This window comes from Aspergillus multicolor (genome assembly GCF_047715735.1).
Source record: "Aspergillus multicolor strain CBS 133.54 unplaced genomic scaffold BDW74scaffold_32, whole genome shotgun sequence".
Lineage (NCBI taxonomy): Eukaryota > Fungi > Ascomycota > Eurotiomycetes > Eurotiales > Aspergillaceae > Aspergillus > Aspergillus multicolor.
This window is the reverse complement of record NW_027395983.1, coordinates 118,142-143,862: the sequence shown is the minus strand read 5'-3', so window position 1 is coordinate 143,862 and position 25,721 is coordinate 118,142. Positions and strand designations below refer to the sequence as shown.

The 25,721-nt window shown below is 53.3% G+C and overlaps 14 protein-coding genes across 14 annotated transcripts; 1 reads left to right on the top strand and 13 right to left on the bottom strand.

The window, feature by feature from the left end:
* Window positions 1–360: 360 nt before the first annotated feature.
* BDW74DRAFT_187827 (putative methionine permease) lies at window positions 361–3,774 on the bottom strand. The gene is made up of 6 exons (XM_073731577.1): window positions 3,037–3,774; window positions 2,621–2,991; window positions 2,170–2,570; window positions 2,032–2,116; window positions 1,036–1,313; window positions 361–963 (listed from the first exon to the last, which is right to left on the bottom strand). The coding sequence occupies exons 1-6, from the start codon at window positions 3,689–3,691 to the stop codon at window positions 426–428; spliced, it is 2,328 nt and encodes a 775-aa protein (XP_073579898.1). The 5' UTR covers window positions 3,692–3,774; the 3' UTR covers window positions 361–425.
* Window positions 3,775–4,231: 457 nt separating this feature from the next.
* Window positions 4,232–5,947, top strand: BDW74DRAFT_187823 (zinc-binding alcohol dehydrogenase family protein; the record flags this gene model as incomplete). Its single annotated transcript, XM_073731576.1, has 3 exons — window positions 4,232–4,795; window positions 4,876–5,333; window positions 5,406–5,947. The coding sequence occupies exons 1-3, from the start codon at window positions 4,485–4,487 to the stop codon at window positions 5,945–5,947; spliced, it is 1,311 nt and encodes a 436-aa protein (XP_073579897.1). The 5' UTR covers window positions 4,232–4,484.
* Window positions 5,948–6,901: 954 nt separating this feature from the next.
* Window positions 6,902–8,854, bottom strand: BDW74DRAFT_187821 (flavin-containing monooxygenase; the record flags this gene model as incomplete). The annotated part of the gene is made up of 3 exons (XM_073731575.1): window positions 6,902–8,179; window positions 8,234–8,494; window positions 8,555–8,854. 3 exons carry the CDS (start codon window positions 8,852–8,854, stop codon window positions 6,902–6,904), a joined length of 1,839 nt encoding a protein of 612 aa, XP_073579896.1.
* Window positions 8,855–9,675: 821 nt separating this feature from the next.
* Window positions 9,676–10,401, bottom strand: BDW74DRAFT_182020 (uncharacterized protein; the record flags this gene model as incomplete). The annotated part of the gene is made up of 1 exon (XM_073730159.1): window positions 9,676–10,401. One exon carries the CDS (start codon window positions 10,399–10,401, stop codon window positions 9,676–9,678), a length of 726 nt encoding a protein of 241 aa, XP_073579895.1.
* A 97-nt stretch (window positions 10,402–10,498) lies between these two features.
* BDW74DRAFT_182019 (ankyrin repeat-containing domain protein) lies at window positions 10,499–11,636 on the bottom strand (the record flags this gene model as incomplete). The annotated part of the gene is made up of 2 exons (XM_073730158.1): window positions 10,499–11,080; window positions 11,184–11,636. The coding sequence occupies 2 exons, from the start codon at window positions 11,634–11,636 to the stop codon at window positions 10,499–10,501; spliced, it is 1,035 nt and encodes a 344-aa protein (XP_073579894.1).
* Window positions 11,637–12,188: 552 nt separating this feature from the next.
* Window positions 12,189–14,492, bottom strand: BDW74DRAFT_86546 (CFEM domain-containing protein). The gene is made up of 8 exons (XM_073733929.1): window positions 14,278–14,492; window positions 14,085–14,220; window positions 13,858–14,036; window positions 13,771–13,807; window positions 13,654–13,721; window positions 13,224–13,606; window positions 13,091–13,158; window positions 12,189–13,030 (listed from the first exon to the last, which is right to left on the bottom strand). Exons 1-8 carry the CDS (start codon window positions 14,299–14,301, stop codon window positions 12,555–12,557), a joined length of 1,371 nt encoding a protein of 456 aa, XP_073579893.1. The 5' UTR covers window positions 14,302–14,492; the 3' UTR covers window positions 12,189–12,554.
* Window positions 14,493–15,620, bottom strand: BDW74DRAFT_86555 (uncharacterized protein). Its single transcript, XM_073733930.1, has 3 exons — window positions 15,576–15,620; window positions 15,126–15,522; window positions 14,493–15,016 (listed from the first exon to the last, which is right to left on the bottom strand). The coding sequence occupies exons 2-3, from the start codon at window positions 15,375–15,377 to the stop codon at window positions 14,684–14,686; spliced, it is 585 nt and encodes a 194-aa protein (XP_073579892.1). The 5' UTR covers window positions 15,378–15,522; window positions 15,576–15,620; the 3' UTR covers window positions 14,493–14,683.
* BDW74DRAFT_182017 (putative phosphoglycerate mutase family protein) lies at window positions 15,438–16,067 on the bottom strand (the record flags this gene model as incomplete). The annotated part of the gene is made up of 3 exons (XM_073730157.1): window positions 15,438–15,522; window positions 15,576–15,798; window positions 15,848–16,067. 3 exons carry the CDS (start codon window positions 16,065–16,067, stop codon window positions 15,438–15,440), a joined length of 528 nt encoding a protein of 175 aa, XP_073579891.1.
* Window positions 16,068–17,130: 1,063 nt separating this feature from the next.
* Window positions 17,131–17,945, bottom strand: BDW74DRAFT_160461 (uncharacterized protein). Its single transcript, XM_073725628.1, has one exon. It carries the CDS (start codon window positions 17,638–17,640, stop codon window positions 17,368–17,370), a length of 273 nt encoding a protein of 90 aa, XP_073579890.1. The 5' UTR covers window positions 17,641–17,945; the 3' UTR covers window positions 17,131–17,367.
* Window positions 17,946–18,994: 1,049 nt separating this feature from the next.
* On the bottom strand, window positions 18,995–21,270 carry sxa2 (putative pheromone processing carboxypeptidase (Sxa2)). Its single transcript, XM_073733928.1, has 4 exons — window positions 20,701–21,270; window positions 20,348–20,630; window positions 20,058–20,284; window positions 18,995–19,997 (listed from the first exon to the last, which is right to left on the bottom strand). Exons 1-4 carry the CDS (start codon window positions 20,906–20,908, stop codon window positions 19,090–19,092), a joined length of 1,626 nt encoding a protein of 541 aa, XP_073579889.1. The 5' UTR covers window positions 20,909–21,270; the 3' UTR covers window positions 18,995–19,089.
* A 297-nt stretch (window positions 21,271–21,567) lies between these two features.
* BDW74DRAFT_182014 (uncharacterized protein) lies at window positions 21,568–22,209 on the bottom strand (the record flags this gene model as incomplete). The annotated part of the gene is made up of 2 exons (XM_073730156.1): window positions 21,568–21,986; window positions 22,065–22,209. 2 exons carry the CDS (start codon window positions 22,207–22,209, stop codon window positions 21,568–21,570), a joined length of 564 nt encoding a protein of 187 aa, XP_073579888.1.
* Window positions 22,190–22,654, bottom strand: BDW74DRAFT_160457 (uncharacterized protein). Its single transcript, XM_073725627.1, has 2 exons — window positions 22,441–22,654; window positions 22,190–22,340 (listed from the first exon to the last, which is right to left on the bottom strand). The coding sequence occupies exons 1-2, from the start codon at window positions 22,591–22,593 to the stop codon at window positions 22,254–22,256; spliced, it is 240 nt and encodes a 79-aa protein (XP_073579887.1). The 5' UTR covers window positions 22,594–22,654; the 3' UTR covers window positions 22,190–22,253.
* Window positions 22,655–22,707: 53 nt separating this feature from the next.
* BDW74DRAFT_182013 (uncharacterized protein) lies at window positions 22,708–23,557 on the bottom strand (the record flags this gene model as incomplete). The annotated part of the gene is made up of 3 exons (XM_073730155.1): window positions 22,708–22,930; window positions 23,020–23,127; window positions 23,193–23,557. The coding sequence occupies 3 exons, from the start codon at window positions 23,555–23,557 to the stop codon at window positions 22,708–22,710; spliced, it is 696 nt and encodes a 231-aa protein (XP_073579886.1).
* Window positions 23,558–23,769: 212 nt separating this feature from the next.
* BDW74DRAFT_160455 (lanthionine synthetase C family protein) lies at window positions 23,770–25,529 on the bottom strand. Its single transcript, XM_073725626.1, has 3 exons — window positions 25,297–25,529; window positions 24,663–25,215; window positions 23,770–24,609 (listed from the first exon to the last, which is right to left on the bottom strand). Exons 1-3 carry the CDS (start codon window positions 25,475–25,477, stop codon window positions 23,808–23,810), a joined length of 1,536 nt encoding a protein of 511 aa, XP_073579885.1. The 5' UTR covers window positions 25,478–25,529; the 3' UTR covers window positions 23,770–23,807.
* Between the last annotated feature and the right edge of the window lie 192 nt (window positions 25,530–25,721).

The following is a 25,721-nucleotide window of genomic DNA, read 5'->3' as shown; positions in this document are numbered from 1 at the left end:
AAAGATCCCGCGCATGACAGACCCATATCTCATGTATGACAATCGGCAATTCCCGTGCAAGGCGCTGCCAAACGGCCCAGAACCCAAGAATGGGTTTGACTTTGGCGTTCTTATCCACACGGCGCTCATGGCTGTTGGTGGTTGGCGATGTTGCATTCCCGGCTTATAGTGGCGTGCTCGCACGGCATTTAAGCTTGTCAAGCCCACGCGTTGGAGGTGTCTTGGACTTAACAGAATGACTCGAGAGATACTGAAAAATACACTGCTTTGCTACGGAGTTATTGTACCGCTTTAGTCAGATATGAACTTAATGTAGAATGCATAATTCATTAGTCTCATATCAATTTGTAGATACAACAACAACACCATAAACAACTTCACAAGATACAACAATCACCACCCCAACCATATCCCTAAAAAGACGTTTACTCCGCAGTATCATCATCATAAAACACCAACGTCCTAACCTCAATACTCTCGCGCGGCTCCTCATCCACCGTCTCTGGATTCACAAACGCACTATGCGGCACACGCCTCACACGCCCATCAAGCTTCGAATCAAAGCACTTAATCAACGTGACCAGGTCGGGTGTTTGCCCGAACCGATAATACCACTTTACATCAGGATTGGGACGAACCCCATACGTCTCGCCCTCGCGGTCAGGGTAGATCAGCTTGATTGGGACGAGGTCGGAGTCGGGGACGGTGTTCCCGTCTGCGACGGCGAGGGGGTCTTTTAGGATTGTTTTGATGGGGCGCCACACGTTTATGATTTTGTACCGGTGTTTGAGCAGTTCAGGCGCTTCGGTGGGGAGATGATGCGTTACGCGGTTCTTCGAGGCGATGTAGGACTGGTCGATGTGTACGCGCTGCACGGGGCCGCGGAGTTGCACGCCGCCTCGGTTGTCGTTTGACTGTCTTCGAATGGTGTGGTCGAAGATGAAGACTTTGGATGCCCCGGTTCTGGACGAGCCTTCGTCAGTATACCCTCTAACCCTGAATGCACGGGAATGTAGGAGGACGGGTTAAACTCACGCCTCCTTCAACAACTTCTCCGTCTCCGGATAATACACCTTCTTAATCTGCTCATCGTCCACGAACTCCTTCTCGACACTCTCATGGTAATAATACTGGAAGCCATTCCCGTCAAGCGTGTAGTCGAGCTCGTGCCCGCTGACGTCGGTGATCGTGACGGGGACGGTCTCGACGGGCTGCGCGCGGTAGCTCTCGGCGCTGCCGACGTAGTTGGGTGTTGGGCCGGAGCCGTCCTCGTGGTCTTTGAAGAAGTTGAGGGTGGTGTTGACGTGGTGAGGCTTGGCGGAGGAGTGAAGGGAGGGCTTTGTCACGGGCGCCGGGTCGTGGGCTTGGCTGGGGAGAACTGTTGCGGAGGCCATCTTCGTCTTCTGAGCTCACAGCTTTGTTATCTGTAGGATAGGGTAGTTCAGGTGAGATAGTAATGTTGATAGAGAGCTATCTGCAAAGGTGAAATCCGGGGATGTCGCTACTGTTGCCGAGGGCTATAAGTAGGGAATGAGGGGTTGCGCATTGCCAATTTGTCAGACCAGCACGCAATCGTCAATGTGACGCCTTGCAGTTGTGCTGATAAATCGAGTGCGAGATTATTGGGTCGATGACATCTTACGATGCGTTGATCAGAAATCAGCTGGTTACTTACTGAGTATACTCTGCGCATATATGGCGGAGAGACTTCGGGTGTTGATTTATAAGCGATGGATATGTGTCCGAGGGGAGGTACCTATAGCTTCGAGTAAGCAGAAGTACGGATGCCAAGGGCTATTATTAATGTTCGTACGAGTTACATTATGGAACAGAGCAACAGACTATACAACATGTTGGTTCAATATGGAGATTTTTCGGTATGAATAATGTTGTAAATTCTCGTCGCCGGCTTGAAGCGAATCCCAGTATCAGTACCATATTATACGCCTACATAAACAAACCCCTGAACCATTTATAAACGCAATTTCAAACCCTAACCAACCTCTTAACAGCCGTCCCATCATCCAACACCTTCTCCTCTTCCCCAATGCTATACCCTCCCCACCTCGGCAGCAGCACAATCCAAACATACCAATAAAGTACCCCAAACACAATCCTAGAACCACAGTTAGCCCCATCAACCCATAATTCCAGTCAAGAAGAACATACACCCCGCTCCCAACAATAGCATACGTCGCATAAAAGAACTCGACATCCCCCTTCCGCCCAGGCGGAGGAATAAACGGCGCAACAAGGAGCGCAAACGACACCGCAATTCGCAGCCAGACAGCAGGAAGCCACGCCTTGAACGGGCGAGGTAAATGCGGCTCTCGATATCGCAGGGTCAGGAGGCCGACTGTAATTGCTAATCCAAAGATCGTGCCGGGGTACCCCTCGACATCGAGGATGAAGTTGTAGACGTCGCCCTGCGGCGGAAGGGTTATCACCAGCAGTGAGGGGAAATAGTGTACGATTAAACCCCAGAGAGGTGTCCCGAAGGGCTTTGAAGAGGAGAGAAGGTCGCCCCAGGGGAGGAAGCCTTGTCGGGCGATTTCTTGATTGACGCGGGCCTGACCTGCATCAGTTTTTGGCATACTATTTCCATAGAAGGGAGGCTAACCAGCGCGAATGTCACAACCATGACGTTCCCCGCCGCAGAGACTGCAATAGCAAGGGGGAACAGCGTCCCGCCGATTCGGGGTCCAAAGAGCCGGTCGAAGAGCAGCGCCGCAACGAGCTCCCCGCTCTGCTTGATCTCGTCCAGCGGGACAACCAGGAAGTACGACGCGTTTGCAAGCAGATAGAGCAGTCCCGACGTCAGCAGAGCCGAGGGGCAAACCGTCTTGATCGTGCGAATCGGATCGTGCACCTCGCTCAGCACATTGTTGACATTGTTCAGCCCGGCATACGAATACATCACCTTGAACAGGGAGGTTGAAAGGAGATTCCAGCTCCAGTTTGAGCCCTCGAAGAGTGTGTCCCATACCATTACTTCCCCTTTGCTCATCATGCCAGTCGCAGTGCCGGCGCTCCCACTCCCCGTCTCAACACCCGCAGGCCGTAGCAGGATAACCCAAATGCCCGTAAGTGAAATCGACCCGATCAGAAAGATCTTCAGCCAACCCAGCACATTCTGAATTGCAATCCCAGTCTGGCGAAAACATCCATGCACAATCGTAATAAGCGTCAACAACCCCGCCGCAAAGAGCTTATGCGTCAGCTCGTCGCCCTCCCCGCCAAACGCGAAGACCGTGTATTTCGCGAAAATGATGCAGTTGCTGGCTGTAAAGCCGAGGAGGACAGCTTGCACGGCCACCAGCGTTGAGGCTAGAAACCGTGGCTTCGGATACGTGTACTCGAGGTACACCTTGTCGCCGCCCGAGCGCGGCAGCATGCACCCGTATTCCATTGAGATGGCCATCCCGCAGGCCGCCAGGATCGTGCCGCCGATCCATAACAGCAAAGAGAGGCCGATGCTCCCTGAGGACTTTACAATCGAGCCTGGGGTTGCGAAGATCCCGCTGCCTATTACACGTGAGACGACGAGGATGTACGCGCTTGTCCAGCTGAGGGACTTGGATGGGACGGCTGTTGGGAGGCCATCGCGGGCGGAGTTGCTGACGCAGTCGCTGTTGCTATCGTCACGGCATTCGTAGGTCGCTTGGAGCAGAGGCTGGGTTTCTGCTTCCATGTTGCCCTGGGGTTGTAGTAATAAACTCTGAACCTCCGGTTTGACGTAGGTTCAGGGACGCATTCCGGTGGTTACATGGTTGGAAGAGGCCGCAAGGGGTGCTTAGAAATGCAGCTTTTGATAACAGCAGGCACGTCATTTGGGTCACACTTGCACTCAGACTTAGCTGTGCTGTCAGATGCGATGGTGATTGACAAGTCAGATCAAGTCAGGGGTACTGATACCAAGGCTTCATAATGTCGCCGAGGTGGTACAGCTCCCAGCGGCACAACAGCATCGTCAAGGTCATTTATCCATAGAAATTGTTATGATTTCCAATACAATGCAAACTTAACTATACTACGAATAAAGCTCAGCTCCACGTTCCGTCCAGGTCCCATCTCCTTGTCCCCGGGGTGGGAATCACGCAATCCAACCCCGCGATTGGCAAAGGGCTTTCGTGCTCGCACACCACAATGGCGAGGCCTGCTTATCCCTGCTACAGCTCTGCTGCCGGATTACTGATCTGATCTCATCGCATTGCAAATTACAAAGCCAATTTCTAGCTCCCTCTGGCTTATTACGTCTCGTGCGAGAGAGCAGTGGACGCCTCCATATCTCCGGCGGGATGGCGCAAAGATTAGATGAGCACAAGCACGCAAGATTAGATCCAGCAGTCACTTGTTCTTCTTTACTTCCTTGCAGTTCAGTTGGGTTTACTTCTGTAAATATAGTCGGTCGGCTTATTTGCTTTCTTTTCCTCTCCCCTCACCCCTTGCGTCGGCAGCCACATACCTAATACACCGAAACCGAGATGACGACGATAACGACCCTCACGGCAACCCTCGACGGGAAACACCCAACTGTCTACGAGTACGAGAAGATCACAATCGAGCAGCGAGAGGATGTATCAGATCAGACTCGACCACCCACGCAACAAACACAAAGACAAGTCCAACCACAACCCCTAACGCCAAGCGTAACGCAGCGCGCCCTCCTCGTCCACGCCGCCCAACAGCCCTACGCCCTGGTAACAGACCACGCCATCCCCTCCATCCTGCACAAAGACGAGATTCTGATCAAGACAATCGCAATCGGCCTGAACCCCGTTGACTGGAAGGGCCCGTACGTCTACCTCCTACACCCTCCCAGGACCCCTCCCCCACCACAACCCTATCCAGCTAACATGTTCATGTACACATCAGGGCCTACAACTTCGGCCTCCCCTCCCTACCATGGGTAAACGGCCGGGACCTGGCGGGTATCGTCGTCGAAACCTCCCCCTCCGCAGCCGCACACACAACCCGTCTAAAAAAGGGCGACCTCGTCCTCGTCCCCTCAACCGACTACCGCGATATCCGCAAGGCTGCGTTCCAGGAGTACGCCGTCGCCACGCACTACAATGCCGCAAGGATCCCGACACCAGGTCACACGTACGCGGCGGCCTCGGTGGGCGTTGCGTTTGTTGCGTCGGTGTTAGCGCTTGGTGTATCTCTGGGCGTGGACTTCCGGGGAATCAAGAAGTGTCCGGGGCCGGATTTGCAGGGTGTGCTGGGCACAGTTAATGAGGGGACGATACCAGCAGATGTACGCGATGAGTGTTTTGCGGCTAGGAGTGTTGTTGAGAGGCCTAGGGCTGGGGAGTGGATTGCTATTTGGGGGGGTATGTCCGACCGACTCCTTCCAGACCACTATACCAGGTCATCTGTTCAGTCATGCTAACAACGTGAAACAGCATCAACAACAACCGGCCTCCTAACAATCCAGCTCGCGCGCCTCGCAGGCCTAAAAACCCTCGCGGTCGCCGACATCGCCCGGCACGGGTCGAAGCTCCATGCCGCAGGGGCCGACGTCCTCATCGACCGACACGACACAAACCGCGCAATCGAAATCATCCGCGGCGTAACGGGCAACAAACTCCGGTACGCGATCGACATCGTCGGCAAAGAGACAGCGACACTGCTACAGTCTGCTCTGGACCCTTCTATCAGTGAAACCGGGGGCCATGCGCATTTACTGGGGTTGACGGGGCTTCCGGCTGCAGCTGACCGCGACGAACGGATCATGTACCATACCGTCCCAATTAAGCTGTTCCATTCGAGTCCTGACGTTGGCGAGGCGATGGTTGTTTGGTTGGAGGGGCTCATTGAGAGCGGGACGCTGGAGCTGCCGGAGATTGTGAGGGCTGAGGGGGGGCTGGAGGGGGTGAATGAGGCGTTGGAGATGTTGAAGCGCGGGGATGCGAGTGGGAAGAGGATTGTTGTTTCTTTAGACTAGATCTTACATTGGGTTGGTTGGTTGGTTATGGCTTATGATTATGGTTAAAATGGTTGTGATAGAATGGCGTTGGGTAGAATTGATTTTGATTGGGATATATATTTTTGCACGGCTTACACTGATCCGTTCCTACCCAAACAATTGAGAACATCAAAGCCACAACAACAATGTTTCTACAACACGATACCTTTAACACTGGAAATAAGCATGCAAAAGCTTCACAATTAAGGTTATCAAAATCTGATTATCAATCAGTAAGATTCTGGCGTGCAGCGTCAAGATTACGCCAGGCCCGTGCCAAAAATTCGGCACATCTCCCGGTCAAGCAAATCATCGCCCTGACGCAATCGTTGCAAAAATGTCGCGATGCCCTTTCACCCCGTCTGCAATTACACGCATCGCATAATGAGGGGTATTCCGAAATGTGTGTCTGTATTGGAGATATGAGTACCTCGGCGTGGCGTCAGGAACGAAGATGTGTGGCTGATTCTGATGCCATTTGGAGTCGTTATTGGCTATGCGTACGACAGGATTGCCAAGGGGTTTTAGCAGTGCACGGACTCGTGGTTTAAGCTGCAAAACCGGATGGCTTATCGGATGTTGTGCGAGGGGGCGCTATGTAGCATGGTCGGTGCTCAAGCTTGAGCTTGGGGGTTAGGGTACCTATACAGAGTATGGTACTGGTAGCTACCATACGCCATGTAAATGGGCTTGATGGTATAGATTCCGTCCCTGGCATTGTGGTAATGTATCGGTCTACAGAGTTCATTTCTGACAAAGACCTAATTCCGTGGTGATAGAGATTTGACTATGAGAAGAGAAATGTTTCTGGTTTATCTCTAGGATCCATATAGAGGCTGGTGTATAAGGGACTTGAAATCTACCCATAGTACAGATGCTAGTCATTTCACATCGTCAAGACATATATACATGTATCTACAGCAAACTGTATAGCTAAACATCAACCCATGTCTCCAAATACGTCCGCAAATCAATATCCCCGGGCCGTTTCAGATGCGGCGTCAAATCCTCCTCCTCGTCCATCTCCCTCCTGGTCCACCCATTCCCAATCCAGCCGAACCGATTCCCGCTGGGACCGAGATACTCATAATCAAAGTCCTCCCATCTTGGATCCCGCCTTATATAATTCAAGCTCGCTGCACTCGCTGGAAACAGCCCGTGAATTCGAGCTCCGGGCCGACCACCGTTATACCAGGACGAGCAGTTCTCCGTCCACACTGTCCGTGGGAAAAACGCGTCGCTGTATTCCAGAAAGTCGTCCGTGGCAGCCTTGGATGGCGCAAAGGCCTTGATCCCTTGCGCCCTGAATTTCCGGAGTATCTTCGCGATGTACACGATCTGGTTCTCGATGCTGTTGGGCACGCTCCCGCCGTGGCCGGTGGCATTGGGCCCGCCGATCCAGAGGAGGTTTGGGAAGCCGGGCGTTGCGACGCCGAGGTAGTTATACGGGAACCCGAAGTGGCCGTCGTGCTTCCAGGCGGTTTTGAGATCGAGGCCGTTGGCGACGATGGAGAAGGGCGGGCAGTGGTCGACGTTTGCGCCGGTGGAGCAGATCACGATGTCGACTTCTCTTTCTGTGCCGTCGTTCGTGACGATTCCGGTCTCAGTGAAGTGGCTGATATGTGTTTGGATGTATTCCACGTTGTCTTTTGTTAGGGCTTCGAGGTACCCTGGTCCGGGGGTTGGGCGGCGGCAGTTCGGTGGGAATTCTGGGATGATTTTGTCGGCGAGAGAGGGTTTCGCGCTGATACGGGAGAGCATGAGCTTGCTCCATGTTTCGCGCAGGTTGGCGTTTATGGGGGAGTTGCGGAATATCGCCCCGAAGCGGGAGAAGTAGCCCTGTTCCACGGACTTGCGGTATGTAAGATATGTGTCTGGGTCGTTGAAGGAGTCGATTTGTTCCTGGGGGATAATGTTTGGTTCTAGTCGGCGCACGCCTACAGACCCGAATGAGTCGGCGATCCAGGTGCGGTTGCGGGCGTAGTGGTCGACGTGGCTGGCGATGGGTTGAATGGAGGGGAGAACCTGCAAACCCGAGGCGCCGTTTCCGATGAGTGCCACGCGCTTTCCGGTGAGATCAACGTTGTGGTCCCAGTTTGAGGAGTGGAAGAGCGGGCCTTTGAATGTGTCGATGCCCGGGTAGTCGGGGAGCTTCCAGGCGTTGAAGTGCCCGATTGCGTTGAGGAGGACGTCTATTTCTTCTTCGTATGTCTGCCACCTGTCAGTTCACACTGGATACTGTCATTCGAAGACGCCTGAGCCTACCGTGTCTTCCTTTAGATTGCGCACCGTAACCCTCCACTTCCCCTCCTCGCTAATCCATTCCGCCCGCTCGACCTTATGCTGCGCCCGGACGTATTTGTAAACATCATACTTGCGCGCAACAGCCTGCCAGTACTCTCGGATCTCGTGCCCCTGCGCAAATTCTTCCGTCCACTTCGTGTTGGGCTCGAAGTTCGACTGGTACACGTGCGCGGGGATATCACAGCGTACGCCGGGGTATGTATTCTCGAACCACGTTCCGCCCTGGCACCGTCAATAATGCTCTGCATACAACATAAGGAAGAGTGGAAGAGGGCAGTGTACAAGATCCGCGTTCTTATCATAAATCCGCAAATCCAACCCCGGCAGTTTGGCAGGGAGTAAAATGCCGGCTGTGATGCCCGACAACCCGCCACCGATCACGCCCACCTTTATCGGTCGGACTTCATCGATGGGGTGTTCTTCAATTTGGAATGCTGGTCGGGTTTTACTCTGGTGGTTGGGTTCGGTTTCCGCATTGCTTGACACAGGCGGGACTGGTGCCTGGTGCTTGTGCTCGAGTCCGTGAATCGGAAGTGAGAGCTCGGTCTGTGTGACGACCGGTGCCTTGACTGCCGCCGCCATAGTGTCGTTGAGTTTGGCAGTGTTTCTGCTCCCTTGGATCGTCTCTATTTATCAGCAGCAGATAATGGATCAGGGCGGGGAAGCCCATGGTGTGATGCTACTTCCTGCTGTTGAATTCGCGTCGTGACTCGTGTCTCTTGTGGTGCAGGTGGAATGGATTGGGGGGTTGACATCACGACATTGCGGAGCGGGATGGTGACACGGAAACTGACACTGCAGCGGCGTATTTTTCAATTTGAATCTCTGATGAATTCCTTGGACCAGCTTATCTATCTGATAAGACGCGCATGTCTACTCCAACGATTCGCCATCCTGGCTTGGAATTGTACAATGATTGCACCTGCTTTTTCGCCCCGTGCTGCAGGTGGCTGGTTGGAGATTGATACCATGCCCCAACACCTTAGGCTACTCCGTATCCGTACACTGACGAGGGACGAGCTGTCATGATCTCGACATAAGATCTTGGGGACGACTCTGGTATCAGGCGGTTCAAACAGAAGCCTTGGTATAGATTGTTGTCCTTACCTATAGCTAATCGCGAGCAAGACCTAAACTAGTTCTATGCGTTTCAAGGCTCTTCCATGACTTGTTTTCCAGTTACAGCATTGGAAGAAGTGATCCCGTTAACTAGGCCCAAGGAATTGTATGGTATGGATCATGTTAGGGCTTCACAGGACTGGCCCTAGGCTGCACCTACCACCAGCCGAAACGCGGATTCTGACCATGCTTTTATGCCGCAGCTTGGAATGCGCCGCAAGTAACAACCAAAACCTTAGTTTTGGTCTTCAAAGAGTGAAATTATTGTTCTTCGAAATACCACTCTATTCACTGCTATCACAGTGATCACCTCCAGTAGCGCTGTCCTCCCCTTGCACTTCCCCCTCTTCATCATCATCATCATCATCCTCCTCGTCCTCCTCGTCCTCCTCGTCCTCCTCGTCCTCCTCCTCCTCCTCCTCCTCCTCCTCCTCCTCAGTCTCACTCTCAACCAACCCATGGATCCACTCATACGACACCTCCTCACAGCACCCATGCCCGCCCTCACACTCCCCACACCAGAATCCCCTTCCCGGATGCTGCGAATTAACAAGACACCCACCAAAGACACTAAGCGGAACAAAACACTCATAGCAGCTATCCCAGGATCGGTACTTCGAACAGCGGCGCCCCGCATTCCTCAGCAGCTCTGCGTCAATGCTTGCCGTGCCAGAGTCACACAGCAGCTCGTAGACCTCCTGCATTGTGCAACCGCCCTTTTTAGCCGCGATACGCCGCACATTATTGGCGTATCCCCTCGCTGTCCGCCCCCAGGATATTTGGTGGCTCACACTGTTACTCCCGCCCACTAGGAGGATGCGGACTATATCCACGAAGCCGTTGACCACGGCGTGATATAGAGGCGTGCGGTCGCAGGTCTCCGGTTCGTCGATATAGCTCATGTAGTGTGGCTCAGGCCACGATCTCGATCTTGTGTCGTGACGTCGCCACGTCGTAGGATCTGTCCCATCACCTAGAATCTCTAGGACGATCTCGTGATACCCGCACATAGCAGCTGTACAAAGCGGCGTCTCTCCCCGTTCCGTCTGACAGTCGCGCTCGACGCCGAGGGAAAGCAGCTTCCGCACGACACTTAGATCGCCGCTCCTAGCGGCCCAGAGAATGAGTGCCTCGTTCATCAGCGGATCTGGGGTGTGGGCATGCGCCGGCATCAAGGAGGAGCGCGATGAGATCCGTGCTGCGGTTCTCGAGCGCGCGGTGCAGGGGCGTCTCGCCACGTTTGTCGGCGAGATGGATGTCCGCGCCAGCGTCGAGCAGGACGCGGACCACGTCTTCGGATTCATCGAAGACGGCGTACGCGAGGGCCGCGAGGCCCCCATAATCTTGGGCGTTTAGCGGGGCGCTGGCGGTTATTAGAGTCCGGACCATAACCGCGCAGCGGCTTGAAACGGCGATAGTCAGCAGGGTGGAAGGGCAGGCCTGGTGTTTGTATTGCGCTGCGACAGTCTCCGGGTTTAGCGGGAGGTCGAGGGATTCCGTCACGAAGGAGAGCATCTCTAAGCTTCCCAGTGCCACGGCGGCGGTAAACGCCGTATCGCCGCTCTCTAGCTCTTGACGTGCCATGGTAGAGATAAAGGCATCAGGATGCTCAAGTAGCACGCGGACCGCATCGATATTCCCAGCTTTCACAGCCCAGACCAGCGGCGCGCCGTCATTGATATCAAACCTCTCCGTCCGACTCGCAAGATCCAAGATCCGACGCAGGGATTCCCGCATCGCCACCACGCGCCGCCCAACAAAGCGCACCGAGTCCATCCCTCCCTACACAAACCGGGTCCGCGCCCTTCTCCAGCATGACATGCACAATCTCCCGCGCCGCAGCCACCGTGACGGCGCCAGACGACTCGCGGAGTAGCTGCAGCGCGCGAATCAGCAGGCGCTCCCTCTTCCCATCGGGCCCGTAGGTTGAGACGCAGTCTACGGGGCGCGTGAACCCGTTTGCGTCCGCGCCAGCCTCAAGCAACATGCGCAAGATACGTACATGCTGTGCCTTCATCGCAAAGCCCAGGATTCCGCGGCTGATGGAGTCCGTGGCGTTGGGGTCGATTTGATCGCGGTGTGCCGGGGCCAGGAGGAGGCGCACCATATCTTCGAGCCCCTTTTCTACCGCAGTGCCGAGCACTTCGCAGGATGTGTATGTTTCTGTCTCAGTCCCGTGTTTATCAGTGCGGGTGCACGTCTTGACTTGTGAAACCGGCGCTCCGGCGTCTAAGAACCGTGTCATGGCGGGGATGTCATTGTCCCACACTAGACGGTCTAGCTTCTATTTTGTTCCGAAAGGATGGCCGGACCAGGATGCTAGGGCTTCTTTGTAGATGTAAGGGGTTAGGAGGGTGTATAAAAAGCGGCAGGTTTGGGCGAAGTTGGCTTTTGAGCGGAAGGCGGATGAGGGGAGGGACTCGGATGCTTGGAGGTGGAGTTCTGGGGGGAGGGTTGCGAGAGACATGATGCAGGCGGTCTAGCGTAGGATGGGATATTGATGAGAGGCTTGGAAGACTGTAGGGTGCGATATTGCAATGTAGAGTAAGGCGATGTGGACGGATAGCTGGCGTATAGAAAATCTGGATAGATCGGAGCTGGTTAGCAAAGATAAGTTGAGATAGTGATAGCTGCCGCTAGAGGAGGTCCGTTTGATATACAAAGGGAATGAAACCGTTGGTTGAGAAAGACCTGGATGGAACGAAGACCTGGCTGAGGAGCAGAGGAGAGTGAATGTCAATGATGAAAATGAAGATGCGCCGCATTTTCCCGTCAATTTCAGGCAGATACGATTTTGCTGCCTACATACATACTCAATCACGGTAGACCTTGCTTACGACTCAGACATTCCACGCGTCAAAGATGTCCATTAGTACACTGGAAGTGCGGTGCGGAAGTATACCCCGTGCAGATTAGGGTTTGGTGGAAGTCCATTCCATCCAACAACATAAGAAAATAAAAAATTTGAAGGGAAGGCATAATGCCGTGCATCATCGACATCAGGAAAGAGAGTAACACATAAACATACAGTTCATCAACCAGAGGTATGCGCAAAAGAGAGGGGGTTGAAAAAAATCAGAGAGCCTCCCAACATAACAGCATGATAAAACAAGATACTATACAGTCCACGCATCCGGAGCACCAAGTAGCAGTAATAGCAAAGCTAATCAAACCAAGCCTTACTCATCCTCCGACTCTGAAACGTTGCTCTGCTGTCAGGTCTCCCCTGACTCATCGCCCTCGCGCGAGAGCGGCTCTCACTGCGCGTGCGCGTCCGACTCTCCGTGCGACTCGCGCCCCGACTCCCAGTATCAACATAAACATCCGTATCGGCACGACTCTGCGTACGCGTTTCCTCAAGCGCAATAAACTCGCCGCCCTTGGCAACCTCCGGATCCACATCAAATGTCCCGGAACGGATCGCAGACGGCGGCGGGATCAGACTCGTTGTCGTTGCTGCGGTAGCACTGGCACCGCCCGAGGGACCGGTGTAGTTGTAGTCGTACTTGTAGGAGGAGGGCTTGCCGTTTATGGCGGTGTGGATGTAAGCGATGAAGGCGCGGACGCCGGGGAGGGAGGCGACGATTATGGAGAGGTAGACTTCGAGGAGGGAGTAGATTGAGACAGGGACGACGGTTTCTTTGGAGGAAGGAATGTTAGTGCCAAATCAAAGAAGGGATATAGGGGGGAAGGGCATACTGGTGAAATTATTCAACATATCAAAGGTGAGCGAGTGGACGAAGCGGAGGATCGAGATGACGGTCACCCTGTAGAAGTCAGCATAACCCATTCTCGGAAGTCCGTCAGAATGGCCTGGGAGAGGAAGACATACACAATACCAGCACTAAACATAAACACCAACCAAGCCTTCCTCTTCCAGGACATATTAAGCTTGAAGAGGGCAGGCATTGGCAGTCCCACAATGACGATATCAAGCAGGATGTTGATGATTGCATGTGCCCAGAGCAGCTGCTGTGCATCCAGACACTTTCCCTTGTGCTCACCATCCCACATGTTCCAGAAGTAAGAGATGGGCTGGCAGGCAAAGACGTTCGCGAAGAAGATGGCGATGCCCCAGGCGCCGGTAAAGGCCAGGATGAGCTTGACAATCAGGCGGAGGCGCTTATCTGGGAAGAGGCGGAGGTAGAGGAGGAGCATGGACATCTTGGATAGTGCGATGGAGGCGACGTAGAGGGTTTCGATTGTGTAGTAGAGCTGTTTCTGTTAGAGAGGGTAAAAGTGCGGGGGGTGGGATGGCGTACGTGGAGGATGGTGGTGATGTCGTTGAAGGGGATGAACCAAAGGTCTTTTCCTAGGCCATAGTGTGCGTCTGAATGGTTAGCTGGGTACTTGGAGACCAATACGTTGGGTGGACTTACTCAAAAATCCCACGACAGTAACCGCGATGACGGTACCCTACTTCATTAGTAGGTCTTCCCAGTCCGCCCGACGCATCACCAACTCACCATCGACAGTAGACAAACCCCATCATCCCATCCAAAGCTCGACGCAATGACTCGGCCAGCGACTCGAAGCGAAACAACAATAGCAGAGAGAATGATGCCGACATACATGAGGACGGGAAAGACCTCATTGTCGACGGTGACGGGGTAATCGCATATTTCGTAGAGCGCCCGCTCAGATCCTACTCGATTAGACTGGAAGCGATAAAAGAGAGCTAAGCAAGACATACTCAGGTTATCCTTGATGCTGCAACTCTGTAACCCGCAGACTTGCACTTGAGCGCTAAGCTGCTGGTCCAGACAGATACAGGCGATATCGGTCAACGAGCAGTTGGACGAAGGAATGGCTTGCACCAGGCAGGACACCTGCGCCCGTTAGCATGTCATCTCTCTACTCACTGGGTCATATTGGCTGCTACATACCGCACAAGTAGGTAGCCCGTCCATGGTTCAATAACTTGGGCCTACAGCAAAGTGGCACGGCAGAGGGACGCAACAGGTGGAGGGTCCATTAAGTACCCGCTGCACATAGCCGCAGGCAGAACGGAGTACTCCGTACTGATTGATAAATGCTCGTCGATCGACGTTGTTATTGCAGAAGCCCGTGCTAGTGGGCCAGGCACGGGCCCAAGTTACTATTCTCATTTTGAATGCCCAGGGACAGGCCAAACGGGTGCCAACCGAGCGCACGATGGACGCCACCAGGCTCGGTTCTGACTGCCGTTATTAGGCAGGGGAATTGAGGGATTGCTGTTCGCATCGCGTAGGTCACTTGCTGTGGCTGTCAGGGTCGTCGCTTAGAGCCGCTCAGCCAGTAAGATAGTTTCATTTATACTCGCCCCATTGTGGAGACGCAATGGGGTATCTGCATGCAACATTGCGCGCGGCAGATGGCTGATAAGCGCTTGTTTAAAGCTCTTTGGGACAATGCAGGGACGTGGATGAGGTGATCATGAAACGTCACGAGTCGTGTTGAGAAAAGGGGTTCTTCGCTTGAAACCCAAGCACAGGCCAAGGGTTGGCATATCCCGTTTAAAGCTAGCCAGTGCCGCGTGTTCGTCGTTCTCGCTCCCGTATTTCGGATCAACATGGATTGTCTCAGATATGGATCAGTTGGTGCAGGTACCCGTGCTCTCGAAGAGCAGAAGAATGGTTGTGTGGCCTGCAATCCCCTAAGCCACGGGTCTGTTGATGCTTGTTTGTATCATGTGAGACCCGGACGTCCCATAGGGCCATAGTCAGGAAAGCAGTAGTGGTAGGAGAGAACTCACCATGAAATCGACTGGGAAATCCGCGCATTGAGGTCTGCAGATCCACCGATCCGAGCCATGGTTCGTCCAAGTGGGCCATGAGTCAGGGGAGCCAATGCAAGAGAAATATACACAGGAAAGGCGTAGAAAACAGAGTTTAATTTGAAACGACCGTGCCCGCCACGGTGCTATATAGCCGTTCATCCGCTCATCCGAAGACAACCCGCATTGAGATGTAATGGTCGTAGATCGCCAGTCCAACTTTCGAGCCATCCGTAGTTCATTTACTAGGGGCGATCATGGCCGCCGTATATCCTCAAAGTAGATAATGATCTAGTTATCCAGTCCCGGACACTGTTCGCTTGTCTCTGCGGTGATCGCGTCATATGGCGAGGGATCGGTCCAGATCAGATCGTACCTGACTTATCAGCATCTCCTTGTCCATGGATCACTGTTACGGCACGGCCTTACCTGTCATCAGGGTATTCAGGGGCTTTGTCGTCACCCAGATCCTCAATAATGTCTGTTAATGCATCGTGCTCCCAGCAGATGAGGATGTTCCCGTCGCCGTCATAGTCGTCGACAGCATCCTTGACACACTCTGGGTCATCGCGATCACAGGAAATGTCGACCTCGAGACCCAGGTCTTGCGCCAGAGGCCGGACTGTCTGGTAAGGTCGATTTCGCTTGCCATCTGGCGAGGTCAGAATATTGAGTTTGCTTGCAAGGAGACGACCACTAACTCGATTTGGGCGTCATTGCCATGATATACCCAATGTCGTATCCCGACGGCGCACCAAAGACCTGCCTGATACACTGTGCGCGATCTTCACCCTGGGCACTGAGTCCGGTACCTCCATCAGACGGCTTTTCGCCGTGTCGGATGAAATAGACGGTCGGCTTTGCAGCAGCCACCGTGCAAGTGGCAGCGAGAAGAGCGATAGAGAAAATCTTTGCATACATCTTCGACAACATCGATCTCGCTGACTTGATGACACTGTTCATCAGCAGATACCAAGACTTCTTATACCTTGTCGCCGTGTAACTCGTCTCCACGGGGCAACAACTGATGCGACGCTGTCTGCAGCGATGGCGATGCAAAGACCCAGTGTGGACGACGTGATTGGCTGGCAACCGCACGTGGGGAGATGAATCGATGATCTCCTTCAGCGAGAGCTTGTTTCTCCACTTGCTTGGAGGATTCGAGCGGGCGCGTGTCTGCTAATCGAGATCGCTTTGGCTGGTTGCAGCAATGCTGCGTGGTGTCGTGCATTATTGCTGCTCACCTGCAGGTTGTCGGGGGCGCGAGGACCTTGATAGACAACTGCCTGGGCAGGAGCGACGTCAATTTTGTTTCCCATCCGATTGAATGATTGCGTGATGAGCCAAGTACTCGATTGCTGGAAGTTGCCACCGAGCCCGCTGGTCGCTCCTGCCATCTGAGGTGGCCTGCTCGGTCCTTCCGTATCAGCCGCGATCAGTTGGGTTCTTATGGCAGCTATCTCCAGCTCTTAGGTTAGGAATCAATTCCTCAATCCCCTTCCCTCTCTTGGAAACGAAACGTTCTCTGTTATCCGTTGAGCGTGCCTCGCTGGGTGCACTTCTCACTTGGGCCTTCCGAGCCCCGCTGCAGTTCAAGGTCGTAATCATCGACCCGACCTGGGAGAAATTCGACCAGCCGGTGACTCATCAATTAGAAAAGACATGGAGGCAGCTCGATGGTCAACGGCTGCAGTTCCGATCTGCCTTTCGGCCTGCGCTTTGGTATCTGCACCATCACATCTACATGCAAGTCATGCGCGCCCAGTGCACAGTCCGGAAGGGCAACACTGCCTTTGAAGGAGATGGCCAGCTCTCCGCGGGTAGGTATCTATCGGTACTACCTTCCGATGATCAGGGCCCGTGATGCGCTTCCGTATCTTAGTGAAGGATGCCAGGACCTTATGCCTTAGCCTAGAATGCGGCCAACCTGCAGGGAAGGGGACGAAGCGCTCTCGATGGAAATTGCGTGCCGCCAGATCACGGCATTACAATCACCGGGACTGAGGAAACGGAAAAGACCCAGTTGGAGATGTGCGATGGACACCCTGGTAGACGAGAACGATAGCGTCTGTGAGGCCGGTACAGATGGTGTGGCCCCTTCTCGATGTCTTCACTGCGACGGAGAAATCTAACCCTCCCATAAAGCCGTTCATTCCCATCCATACACCTAGTCCTATTACCAATTAATGCACTACCTACCTACCCATCCATCTACCAATATCTAAACCCACAGAAAAGCCGCCGCCCTATGCAACAAATTCAAGCAAAACACATTCCCCACAAACCAACGAACCGTCCTCAACTGCGACCACTTCGGACTCTCAACCGCAACATACACAACCGCATACGCAATCCTCGCGAGCGTATACCCAATCACCGCATCGTTAATAACCACCCTCTCGACGCCCGCAATCGTCGCCATACTGACGGCCCCCACAAGCAGCGCATAGTTCTCAACCGCATTCGCATGCGCGCTCTCCATCCGCCGGATCATGTCCAGCCGCTTCTCGGTTATTCGCCCTGAGCGTCCAGCCGCATCGCCGTATCTTGCTAGATTCCTCCGTGGAGACTCGTTGTGGTCCAGCTGGAGAGCAGGTCGTAGGCGAAGATAAAGCTGAATATTAGGGCTGTTGGGCCGAGGTATGGGATTCGCTGGGTTGGACCGCGAAGAAGGCAGGTCAGGCCGAGGATGGTGAGGGACATTTTCCTTATGGGGAGGATAGGTCGGCTTTTGCCTGACTTGAAATGATCGTGGGTTGGTTTTGTTATAGGAAATGGTTGCAAATGCGGAGAAATAGGGCTGGGGTGACGTGGGCTTGGGGCTTTATAACTAGGTGTGGCCGGGGGGTCTGGGGTAGCAAGAAGGGGACTGGGGCCATGTGCATGCAGGCCTTAGCAACCCCGTGGGATCAGCCAGTGTTGGAGAAGAAGCATAGCCAGCGTGCTGTCACAACAACCTCTGGTATATGGTTAACTCTCCTGCTGCTCGATACGTCGTTGATTTTATATTCATTTAAATCTTCGATATATCGACGAGAGTAAACAACGTATCTTGCAAATTGTCTGTTCTCTGTCCGAGTACCCGTAAACGTATACTAAATTCTCCAGACTTAATGGCAAATGTCAGGGCACACTCTAGCTGTATATACATCGCGACAGAGCCTCTAGGCGACTCAAGCTCTACATCATAACAGAGTGGCTAGGGCAAAGCGATGCAGTCTCGTTGAAGGGCAAGGGCCATGTCATAGGACGGATGGGCAGAATTACAAGTTCGCAGACCATACCATATGGTAGTACCAACCCTTCCTGCTATGCGCGAATAAACCTACAGTCACCATTGCAACCGCAATGTATACAAGAATGGTAATGGAGCCGGGTACCTAGTCGATCCACTGGATGTGGCCGACCCAGACTGAGAAATAAGTCAGTAACATGCAATTGGCATGAGACCTCTCTCTGGGCTCCTTAGAATCCTCCACCCAAGGTGAGCCTTATTCTTCCAGGGTTAACCCTAGGTATGTTGAGCAGCTTATGGTATGCTCCGGCAGTACAGAATAGACACAAACTACCTAGCTTCCCATTGTGTCTGTTGCTTGTCTACCTTATCCATGCACTTCGATTGTAGGGAGCATGGAATGAATAGGAGGAAGGTTTCCAGATGAGCAAGCATCTAATCGAACCGCTGTGATATGTCCAGACAAAAATAATGTGCTATTGGAAGGGATATGTTAAGTTGACGCTGTAAGGTCCGCGATAGGCCAGTCAGGTCCAGACATCCCTATCTGCCTCGTTACAACAAACCATGGCTACGAGCGTGGAGGGAGATATGATAGGCTCGGCAAGGCTGTTGGCAATCTATCTCATATTCACTCTATACAACATGCAACATCATACTACATACATACAAGTCCATAATCATCACCATCTACCTAGGTACTCTACCCTACAACTTCTCCACCCTCCCAAGCAACCACTCCAAATGCCGATACGCCACACGCGGCTGATACTCGGGCGTCATATGCCCACTCTGGTACGTCTCCGCCCACATAAGGCCACGTTCAAAATGCTGAACCCCCATAGTGCCCTGAGGCTGATCAACCTCGAGCCCGTTTTCAACTCTAACCTCCGCCCACTGCAAATCCGGCAATTCCGGTCCCAAATAAATCGGCTCAGCGGGGCGCTCCGAGAATCCGAGCTGTCCATTCCACGTCATATTCTGGATAGAAAGCAAAGTCCCATTCGTAATGATGATCATGTCAAAGTCCCCGTTCCCAATCAGCACACGGTTCGTGGCCTCGATGACCTGCGGCAATACAGCCTCGATGGGGTTAGCTGAGATATCGCCCTCGGATTCGGGGCCTGCATCTCCGCCCACGAAAACGGCTTGGTTGGAGCAGATGCTCCATTCGATGTTGGACGGGGCGTGCATGGCGCGCTTCACATCGGGGCGGTCAAAGTACACGGTCGGCGCGCCGTCCGGCTGGTACGTTAACTCGGTCGGAAAGGCCAGGACGTCCCATTGCAGGGGACACATGAGGTTGACCTCGTAGATATCGAAGCAGGTGTTTGCCGCGAAGGCTTCGTTGTTGATGAGGTCGAAGACGTCGCAGGCGAGGTCGGTCTCGGAGCTGTAGTTGAAGTATTTTGGGGGCTGGACGCCGGAGGCTGGGAAGGTGAGGTACTGCTCGATGAAGTCGGCGTAGCCGCAGGATTCGTGGAGCTCTTGGAGTTGGGCCATGAAGGTCGCGTTGAAGTTGAACAGGTTGGCGTTTTGCTGCACGAAGGGGACGGCGGGGATTTGTTCTTGCACGACGTCGTGTTGGCCGATGCAGGGGTCGTAGACGAGGGCGCCTGATGTTCTTGTTAGTGGCCATCTTCGACGATATAGTGAAGGGAGAGAGGGTTAAGTACCGTTAAGATCGTAGTACTCGGTGTCGTTCTGGTCGAGGATCGCGGCGGAGATGTAGGGCACGTATCGTCCGGCGTAGCTCTCGCCCGTGACAAAGATCTTGAAGTTCTTGATTCCAAAGGTCTGCTGCCAGTTTTTGAAGAACTTGACAAAGTCCTCTGCGGTCTCTTCCTGTGAGATGGCAGTGGGCGTTCCGACCGAGAAACCGGTTCCGACGGGCTGGTCGACCCTGCACAATATCTTAGCGACGATAGTCCTCTCGTATAATATACAAAGATCGATGAGTACATACCAGAGAACATTCGTCAGATTCACCCAAGAGTACGGGTTCTCAACAGGCGCCCAGGTTCCAGGCTGCCACAGGAAGCGTCCGTTCTCCTGAAAGAACCCCTCAAGCGAGCTACATCCAGGACCGCCGTTGAGCCAGATCGTGACCTCGTCAACGGGCTCACCAAGCTTAGGCTGGAAAGCGAAGAACAGCGCGCGAGAGTTGTTGCCCTTCTCGATGGGGATGAGGCCGGAGTAGAGCTCGCCGACGTCAAAGTGCACATCGGGGAGGTGGTCGATGAGGAAGGCTGTTGAACGATGATTAGCTAAGGTACGCATTGGATGGGTTTCGGTCGGGTGGGCAGTATCGATACGCACGGGCAGTATTGTTGCTCAAGAACCGAAAGTCCTCCTTGGGATGCTTCCCAGTGGCAGTGGCGTTGTGCAAGTGCGATGCGCGCTTTGCCAGGTTGACGCTGTCGCGGGCGCGCTGACCGAAGCGGCCGTGGGGAGATGAAGCCGATACATGCTCAGCACAGAGCGAAAGGCCAGCAACAGCCGTGGATAACAAAGTATTCAACCTCATCCTGTGCTCGAAAGATGGCGTCTGAAGCTGAAGTCAAATGCTGAGTTCTCACGAGGGGCATGACGCGATTTATAACCCGTACAACCCATAGACCGTGTGGAGCTGCGCATGCTGAAATCTACAGCCGAACCTATGGCCATCGGCGATCAGATTGAGGTTACAGAAGCCGGGGCTTTTCCTCGCCGAATCCGAGACAGGAAGGGCGATGATCTCCAGAACATCCAGGGCAAAGACCAATGGCGGCAGTGATCGGATGATGGCTGTGGAGAATTGGCAGATAAGCAATGCTACCTCGCTAGGAGAAGGCTTGACTGGCACCAAGCTTTGCCCATCTTCTCCAATTCTTGCTTATCGGCCGCCGACGGACCTGCCTGTTGCGGGTTAGGGTGTATATCGTGCCATTCATTCGTGATTTATGCACTGTGACGTGTAGAAATAAGCCTTTGCCATCTCTCATCCTTGTAGACATTCCCTGCCAACGCCATTCTTGCAGGAAATTTATTTGAGGGGGCGGGATTATACCACAGGGAAATATACTCTGATCTCATCGGCGCTCGCATGAATATCTCTTCGAGCATGAATCTGCTCGGCGCCTGGGTTGGATCTCAGGTGTCCTCATGGATTACTAGTAGGTACCTCAGCGACGGAATCCCACTTGACTAGGGCGCCATGTATTCAAGTATACTGCGCTCAAAGCGGATGTCGGCAGGAAGCTGCTCCTCGGCGTACACGGTTTGTCGAAAACGTTCTATTTCGTGAAATGACCGGTTGACGTACTGTGTGCGACGAAATAGCTCGGGAATACTATCTTCGGCGGCAGCAACAAAAACCATTTTTGCATTGATCTGCCACTGAACGTCAATGTATGAGTAGATCTCGAGTTGAAGATAGATTTTCGAGTTTGACTCATATTGCCTCCTGTAGCTCTCGCCTGTCCATCCTTCTCGAACGCGGCCCAATATGTCTGCGTCGGGAAACAGCCATGCATTGCGGATAAGAATGGCCCAAATCAACCGTGCGAACCATTTTGCACCATCCGGATGCTCAAAGTTGTCGAAGAGGTCCGCTATGTTGGTGGCTGTGATGAAGACGCCGCCACCAGATATTAGGACCCGTCTTTAATCGCGAACCCAGCCGTTTCTATATTTTCTGACACCCGTCGGGCTAGGCTCTTCGGGGGCGGTGTCGAGACGCTCAAAGTTGGACTCAGCATTAGTCGAGATGTCCACCATTTCCATATAATCGGACAGTACGGAGACGGTGCGTGCTATACTGGCGCCGCGAAGATTGGTGTTTTGCATCATTACATGCTCTCGAAGATGTCAAGTCGATAGATATCTAAAGCCTAATCGAATATGCAGTCAATCAATAAGACGAGCTTCAAGGCACCAGCCTTTCTCCCGACATCGCCCAGCCACATGTCAATTATATTCTAGCTAGGGTCAACACTATATTCCCATCGAACCATGGTCGTAGGCTGAGAAGGCATCTCGCGTACCCACCAGGGCATCGGACTGGAGTTTTAAACTTACATAGGTATATTTCCCTGTAGCATCTCGTTCCGCAGTAGCAACATAGAGTTTCCAGATCTGGGCCTTGAAGCTGACAAGCCAGATTCGTGGTAGCCTTCCACCCGCCAGCGCGGGTGAAGAGCGCTCAAGGAGATGGGTTTGCATTCGCAGCATCTCATACGCGGGGAGCGCTATCTGCTGTTCAATGTCCTCTAAGCTATCCGGTGCTTGTGCTTTCTTGGCTTCGAGTACCAAGAACGGGAAGATCATTCCACTGTCGTTGATGCTTCACCTGCGGGCAGAGAGATCGGATTTGATCTCATCGCCAACTCGCTTGCCATCTCCATTTCCGCTGGGCGACCGAAGAACTTTCATAAACTTGGTGCTATTTGCTAGTCCTACGATCAGGTCAGGGAAAATCCCTGTTGGTGCACGTTTCGCAAGATCAGGCTCATACTGCACGTGGCGGCCACTCAGCCCTTGGAAAACGCGGTCTTTGGGGCGCGGGTCCCTAGCGAACAAAGTTGAGTTGATATGCACAAATAGCAGCACCGGCTGTGGATCATAACGTCCGATGGAGTACGTGGCGTACAGGCGCACTTATCTCGCCTATCTCGTCGTTTTCGAAGGTTTTCCCATTGCTCGACTGCTTCGTCCCCGATCGGAAACTCGACGCCTGCTCTCCAAAGTCGATTACCGCACTTGGGACTATGTAGAAAGTAGTCAGGATACTGCTGCATCATTGCGATGGAAAGAGATAACATCAAACCCACCAGGCGTGGTGCTTGGCCAGAGTGGCGAAAATCGTGGTTTCCACCTCGCGTCGCCATGTATCTTCGTTATTCTCAATTTTTGCGCACCATCGCACGGCTTCCAAGAGCTCGCTGGTGCGACTCAGCGTTTTCTGTGCGCTTCGCCGACTATTTCCCTCGAAGCTCGCGTTGTCGATTTCCTGCACAACATCATACTCGCGCTGGAGGTTTGGTGGAAGACCATCGTCGGCTGATTGGAAGTGTATGTTGTATTCGTCAATAAGTGCTCTCAGAGAATTCTGGGTATTTGCGTTTTGACACGAGCTGCCGGGTTGATGACATAGTAACACAATAAGGCGAGGTTTTTCCAATGGAGAAAGGGGCATTCAAGAAAAGGAGAGATTTCGGGTAAACCTTCTGCTAAATGAGCAGCGTTACGTTTGCACTATGTGCTACCTAGTCCTCACCAGGTAAATACTGCTGTACCTAGCAGCGATGGATGCTTGGTATTAACAGGGATCAGGATCCGGGACGTCAACTCTAGTCGGCAAAACCTCGGCGTTAACGTCGTCATTGCTCGGTAGTGACAAAAGCGAAAGACAAACGAATCATTTCATTGTGGCATTAGCTATCTCATCATAAGGCTCCAGACGCTCCGCTTCCACCCAAGAACGGAAATCCAAGTTGTTGCTGCATATACTGCTTAAACTGGGGGTCTTGGCCGATGTTCTCGGGACCGAGATCAAACCTGCGGAGGCGAGCGCTGACCACGGCGCAGGCTTCTGTCCAAGCACACACGGTGCCAGCCAGGCCTTCAAAGAGGGAGTACGGATGATCAGACATGCGATAGTCGTTAGAGGCAGTCTCTGGAGCTTCGTTGTAGGGCGGAGTTTCGCGCGCAAGCAGAAGCATTGCAAGAGCGCGAGAAAGAAACTCGTCACCTGTGAGAGTGTCTTCGACTGTGTCTTCGATGTTTGATCGCCCAGCGTAGTTGTGTCGGGCTTCATCCAAGACTTCGGCGTTGTACTCGTAGACGACATGTAACAGAAGGAAGGGCCATGCATTTCCGGCGGTACCATGGCACAGACCGCCGCCCTTCGAGAGAAGGCCTTCATCCCATACTCTGTCTGTCGCAAGGCGAGCAGCGCGAGTCCAGCTCGGCTCCCAGTGGTTTAGAAGAAGGTGTCTATGTTTCATCGCGCATCCGAGTAGCCCTAGGATTGCAGGAGCGCCATGACACATCTGGACGAGCGGTGACTCGCGAGATGAGGCCTGGAGAGGGAGTTTCGTCGCCAAGTGGCCATTTTGTGCAATGCATAGCTCGCAAAGTGCGCTGATGGTCCCTCCAATCTCCCGAAGATAGCTGTCTGCGTCGTTGGCCAATTCATCGAGAGAACAGGCGAGGAGGATCGGAATTACTCCGCATAATCCATGAGCCCTGACAGTTGACGGTGGTCAGTGATGTTGTGCTACCTAAAGCCCATTACTCACCATCCGATCCCATAGCCTCCAGGCTTCCACGTCCACATCAAAGGGAGAGCGTCTTTACGGCCGTGATTCTTGGCGTAGTCGGCAGCCCCTTCTCGGCCCGCGTCAATGATGAGACGAATAAGCTCTGGAATCTCATCGAGGATTGGCTGTAGTCGCTCCTTCTGCGAAGGTGAAAATTCGTTCGTCGTGGTCCTGATATTCAAGAGGGCCCACAGCAACCCAGCGCGACCGAAGAGAACCTCGTCGGCACCCAAATTGTGCCCATGATAGAAGGCAACAGAACCATGACTGAGCGCCATTTGTACAGCCTCGGTGAGGCATTCAAGGTCCGACTGGGAAATCTCATCCGCCTGGCCAGTTAGACATCTGTGGAGAACCCTCAGCACGACGGCGGCGATGGGCGATTTGGATGCGAGGGGCGAAAGTCCTCCTATCTTCAGAGGTAAATCTGGCCCTCGCACAGGGATACGTGAGCCGGCCAGTTTGTAGAAGTCGGCAGTTGCACCTAACGACTCTATTTGATGGCCAAGACGAAGATATGCGGCAGGAATTCCTAAAGACAATAGTCAGGAAAGTTCAAACTGTATACAATGGTGACGCATCTTAAATACGGCATGTTCAAAGGTATAGATACCTAACTCCCCAGTATATATTCCTCGGCCATCATACTGACCGGTCGCGGGAGCACTAGTTTCGATCACGTTGACACCATTCAGAGCAGCGCGTCGGAGGTCTTTTAGTGTCTGGCGAAGATTGGCTTCAGTTATCGGAGGCAAGTCAAGATCATTGTTGTAGAACTGTGGGCGTCCAGGCATCTTGCTGCTATTTGGGTAGATTTACATACAGCGTTGAACAGAGGATTCATCCTTTGAAGGTCGTTCTGTATCAGAGTTGGGGAATTTCAGGCATCCAACCCGGCGTAGTTCTGACGTAAAAGGCACCAACATGACATGGTCGCGGAAATAAAGCTTTGCTGAATGAGTCATGTTTGCGGGATAAGGCGATTGGCGCCGCGGCTGGTTCCAGGCTACGGTGAGACACAGACTCGAGATCAGAAGA

Excerpts from the sequence above, each read along its gene's own strand:
- BDW74DRAFT_187827 (XM_073731577.1), bottom strand. The coding sequence starts at position 3,691 with ATGGAAGCAGAAACCCAGCCTCTGCTCCAAGCGACCTACGAATGCCGT. Across the intron at positions 2,992-3,036 it reads TGCGGGTGTTGAGACGGGGA|TAATGGTATGGGACACACTC; the intron begins GTGGGAGCGCCG and ends GCAAAGGGGAAG. Across the intron at positions 2,571-2,620 it reads TGGTTGTGACATTCGCGCTG|GCCCGCGTCAATCAAGAAAT; the intron begins GTTAGCCTCCCT and ends GATGCAGGTCAG.
- BDW74DRAFT_86546 (XM_073733929.1), bottom strand. The coding sequence starts at position 14,301 with ATGGACGGGCTACCTACTTGTGCG. Across the intron at positions 14,037-14,084 it reads CAGCATCAAGGATAACCTGA|GATCTGAGCGGGCGCTCTAC; the intron begins GTATGTCTTGCT and ends CTAATCGAGTAG. Across the intron at positions 13,031-13,090 it reads TATGTTGAATAATTTCACCA|AAACCGTCGTCCCTGTCTCA; the intron begins GTATGCCCTTCC and ends CTTCCTCCAAAG.
- BDW74DRAFT_86555 (XM_073733930.1), bottom strand. The coding sequence starts at position 15,377 with ATGGCTCGAAAGTTGGACTGGCGATCTACGACCATTACATCTCAATGC. Across the intron at positions 15,017-15,125 it reads ATTTCCCAGTCGATTTCATG|GCCACACAACCATTCTTCTG; the intron begins GTGAGTTCTCTC and ends AGGGGATTGCAG.
- BDW74DRAFT_160461 (XM_073725628.1), bottom strand. The coding sequence starts at position 17,640 with ATGATCCGGCGGATGGAGAGCGCGCATGCGAATGCGGTTGAGAACTAT.
- sxa2 (XM_073733928.1), bottom strand. The coding sequence starts at position 20,908 with ATGAGGTTGAATACTTTGTTATCCACGGCTGTTGCTGGCCTTTCGCTC. Across the intron at positions 20,631-20,700 it reads CTTGAGCAACAATACTGCCC|CCTTCCTCATCGACCACCTC; the intron begins GTGCGTATCGAT and ends ATCGTTCAACAG. Across the intron at positions 20,285-20,347 it reads AATCTGACGAATGTTCTCTG|GGTCGACCAGCCCGTCGGAA; the intron begins GTATGTACTCAT and ends GATATTGTGCAG.
- BDW74DRAFT_160457 (XM_073725627.1), bottom strand. The coding sequence starts at position 22,593 with ATGCTGCGAATGCAAACCCATCTCCTTGAGCGCTCTTCACCCGCGCTG. Across the intron at positions 22,341-22,440 it reads CTACAGGGAAATATACCTAT|AATATAATTGACATGTGGCT; the intron begins GTAAGTTTAAAA and ends GACCCTAGCTAG.
- BDW74DRAFT_160455 (XM_073725626.1), bottom strand. The coding sequence starts at position 25,477 with ATGCCTGGACGCCCACAGTTCTACAACAATGATCTTGACTTGCCTCCG. Across the intron at positions 25,216-25,296 it reads AATATATACTGGGGAGTTAG|GAATTCCTGCCGCATATCTT; the intron begins GTATCTATACCT and ends TATTGTCTTTAG. Across the intron at positions 24,610-24,662 it reads GGAGGCTATGGGATCGGATG|GGCTCATGGATTATGCGGAG; the intron begins GTGAGTAATGGG and ends GTCAACTGTCAG.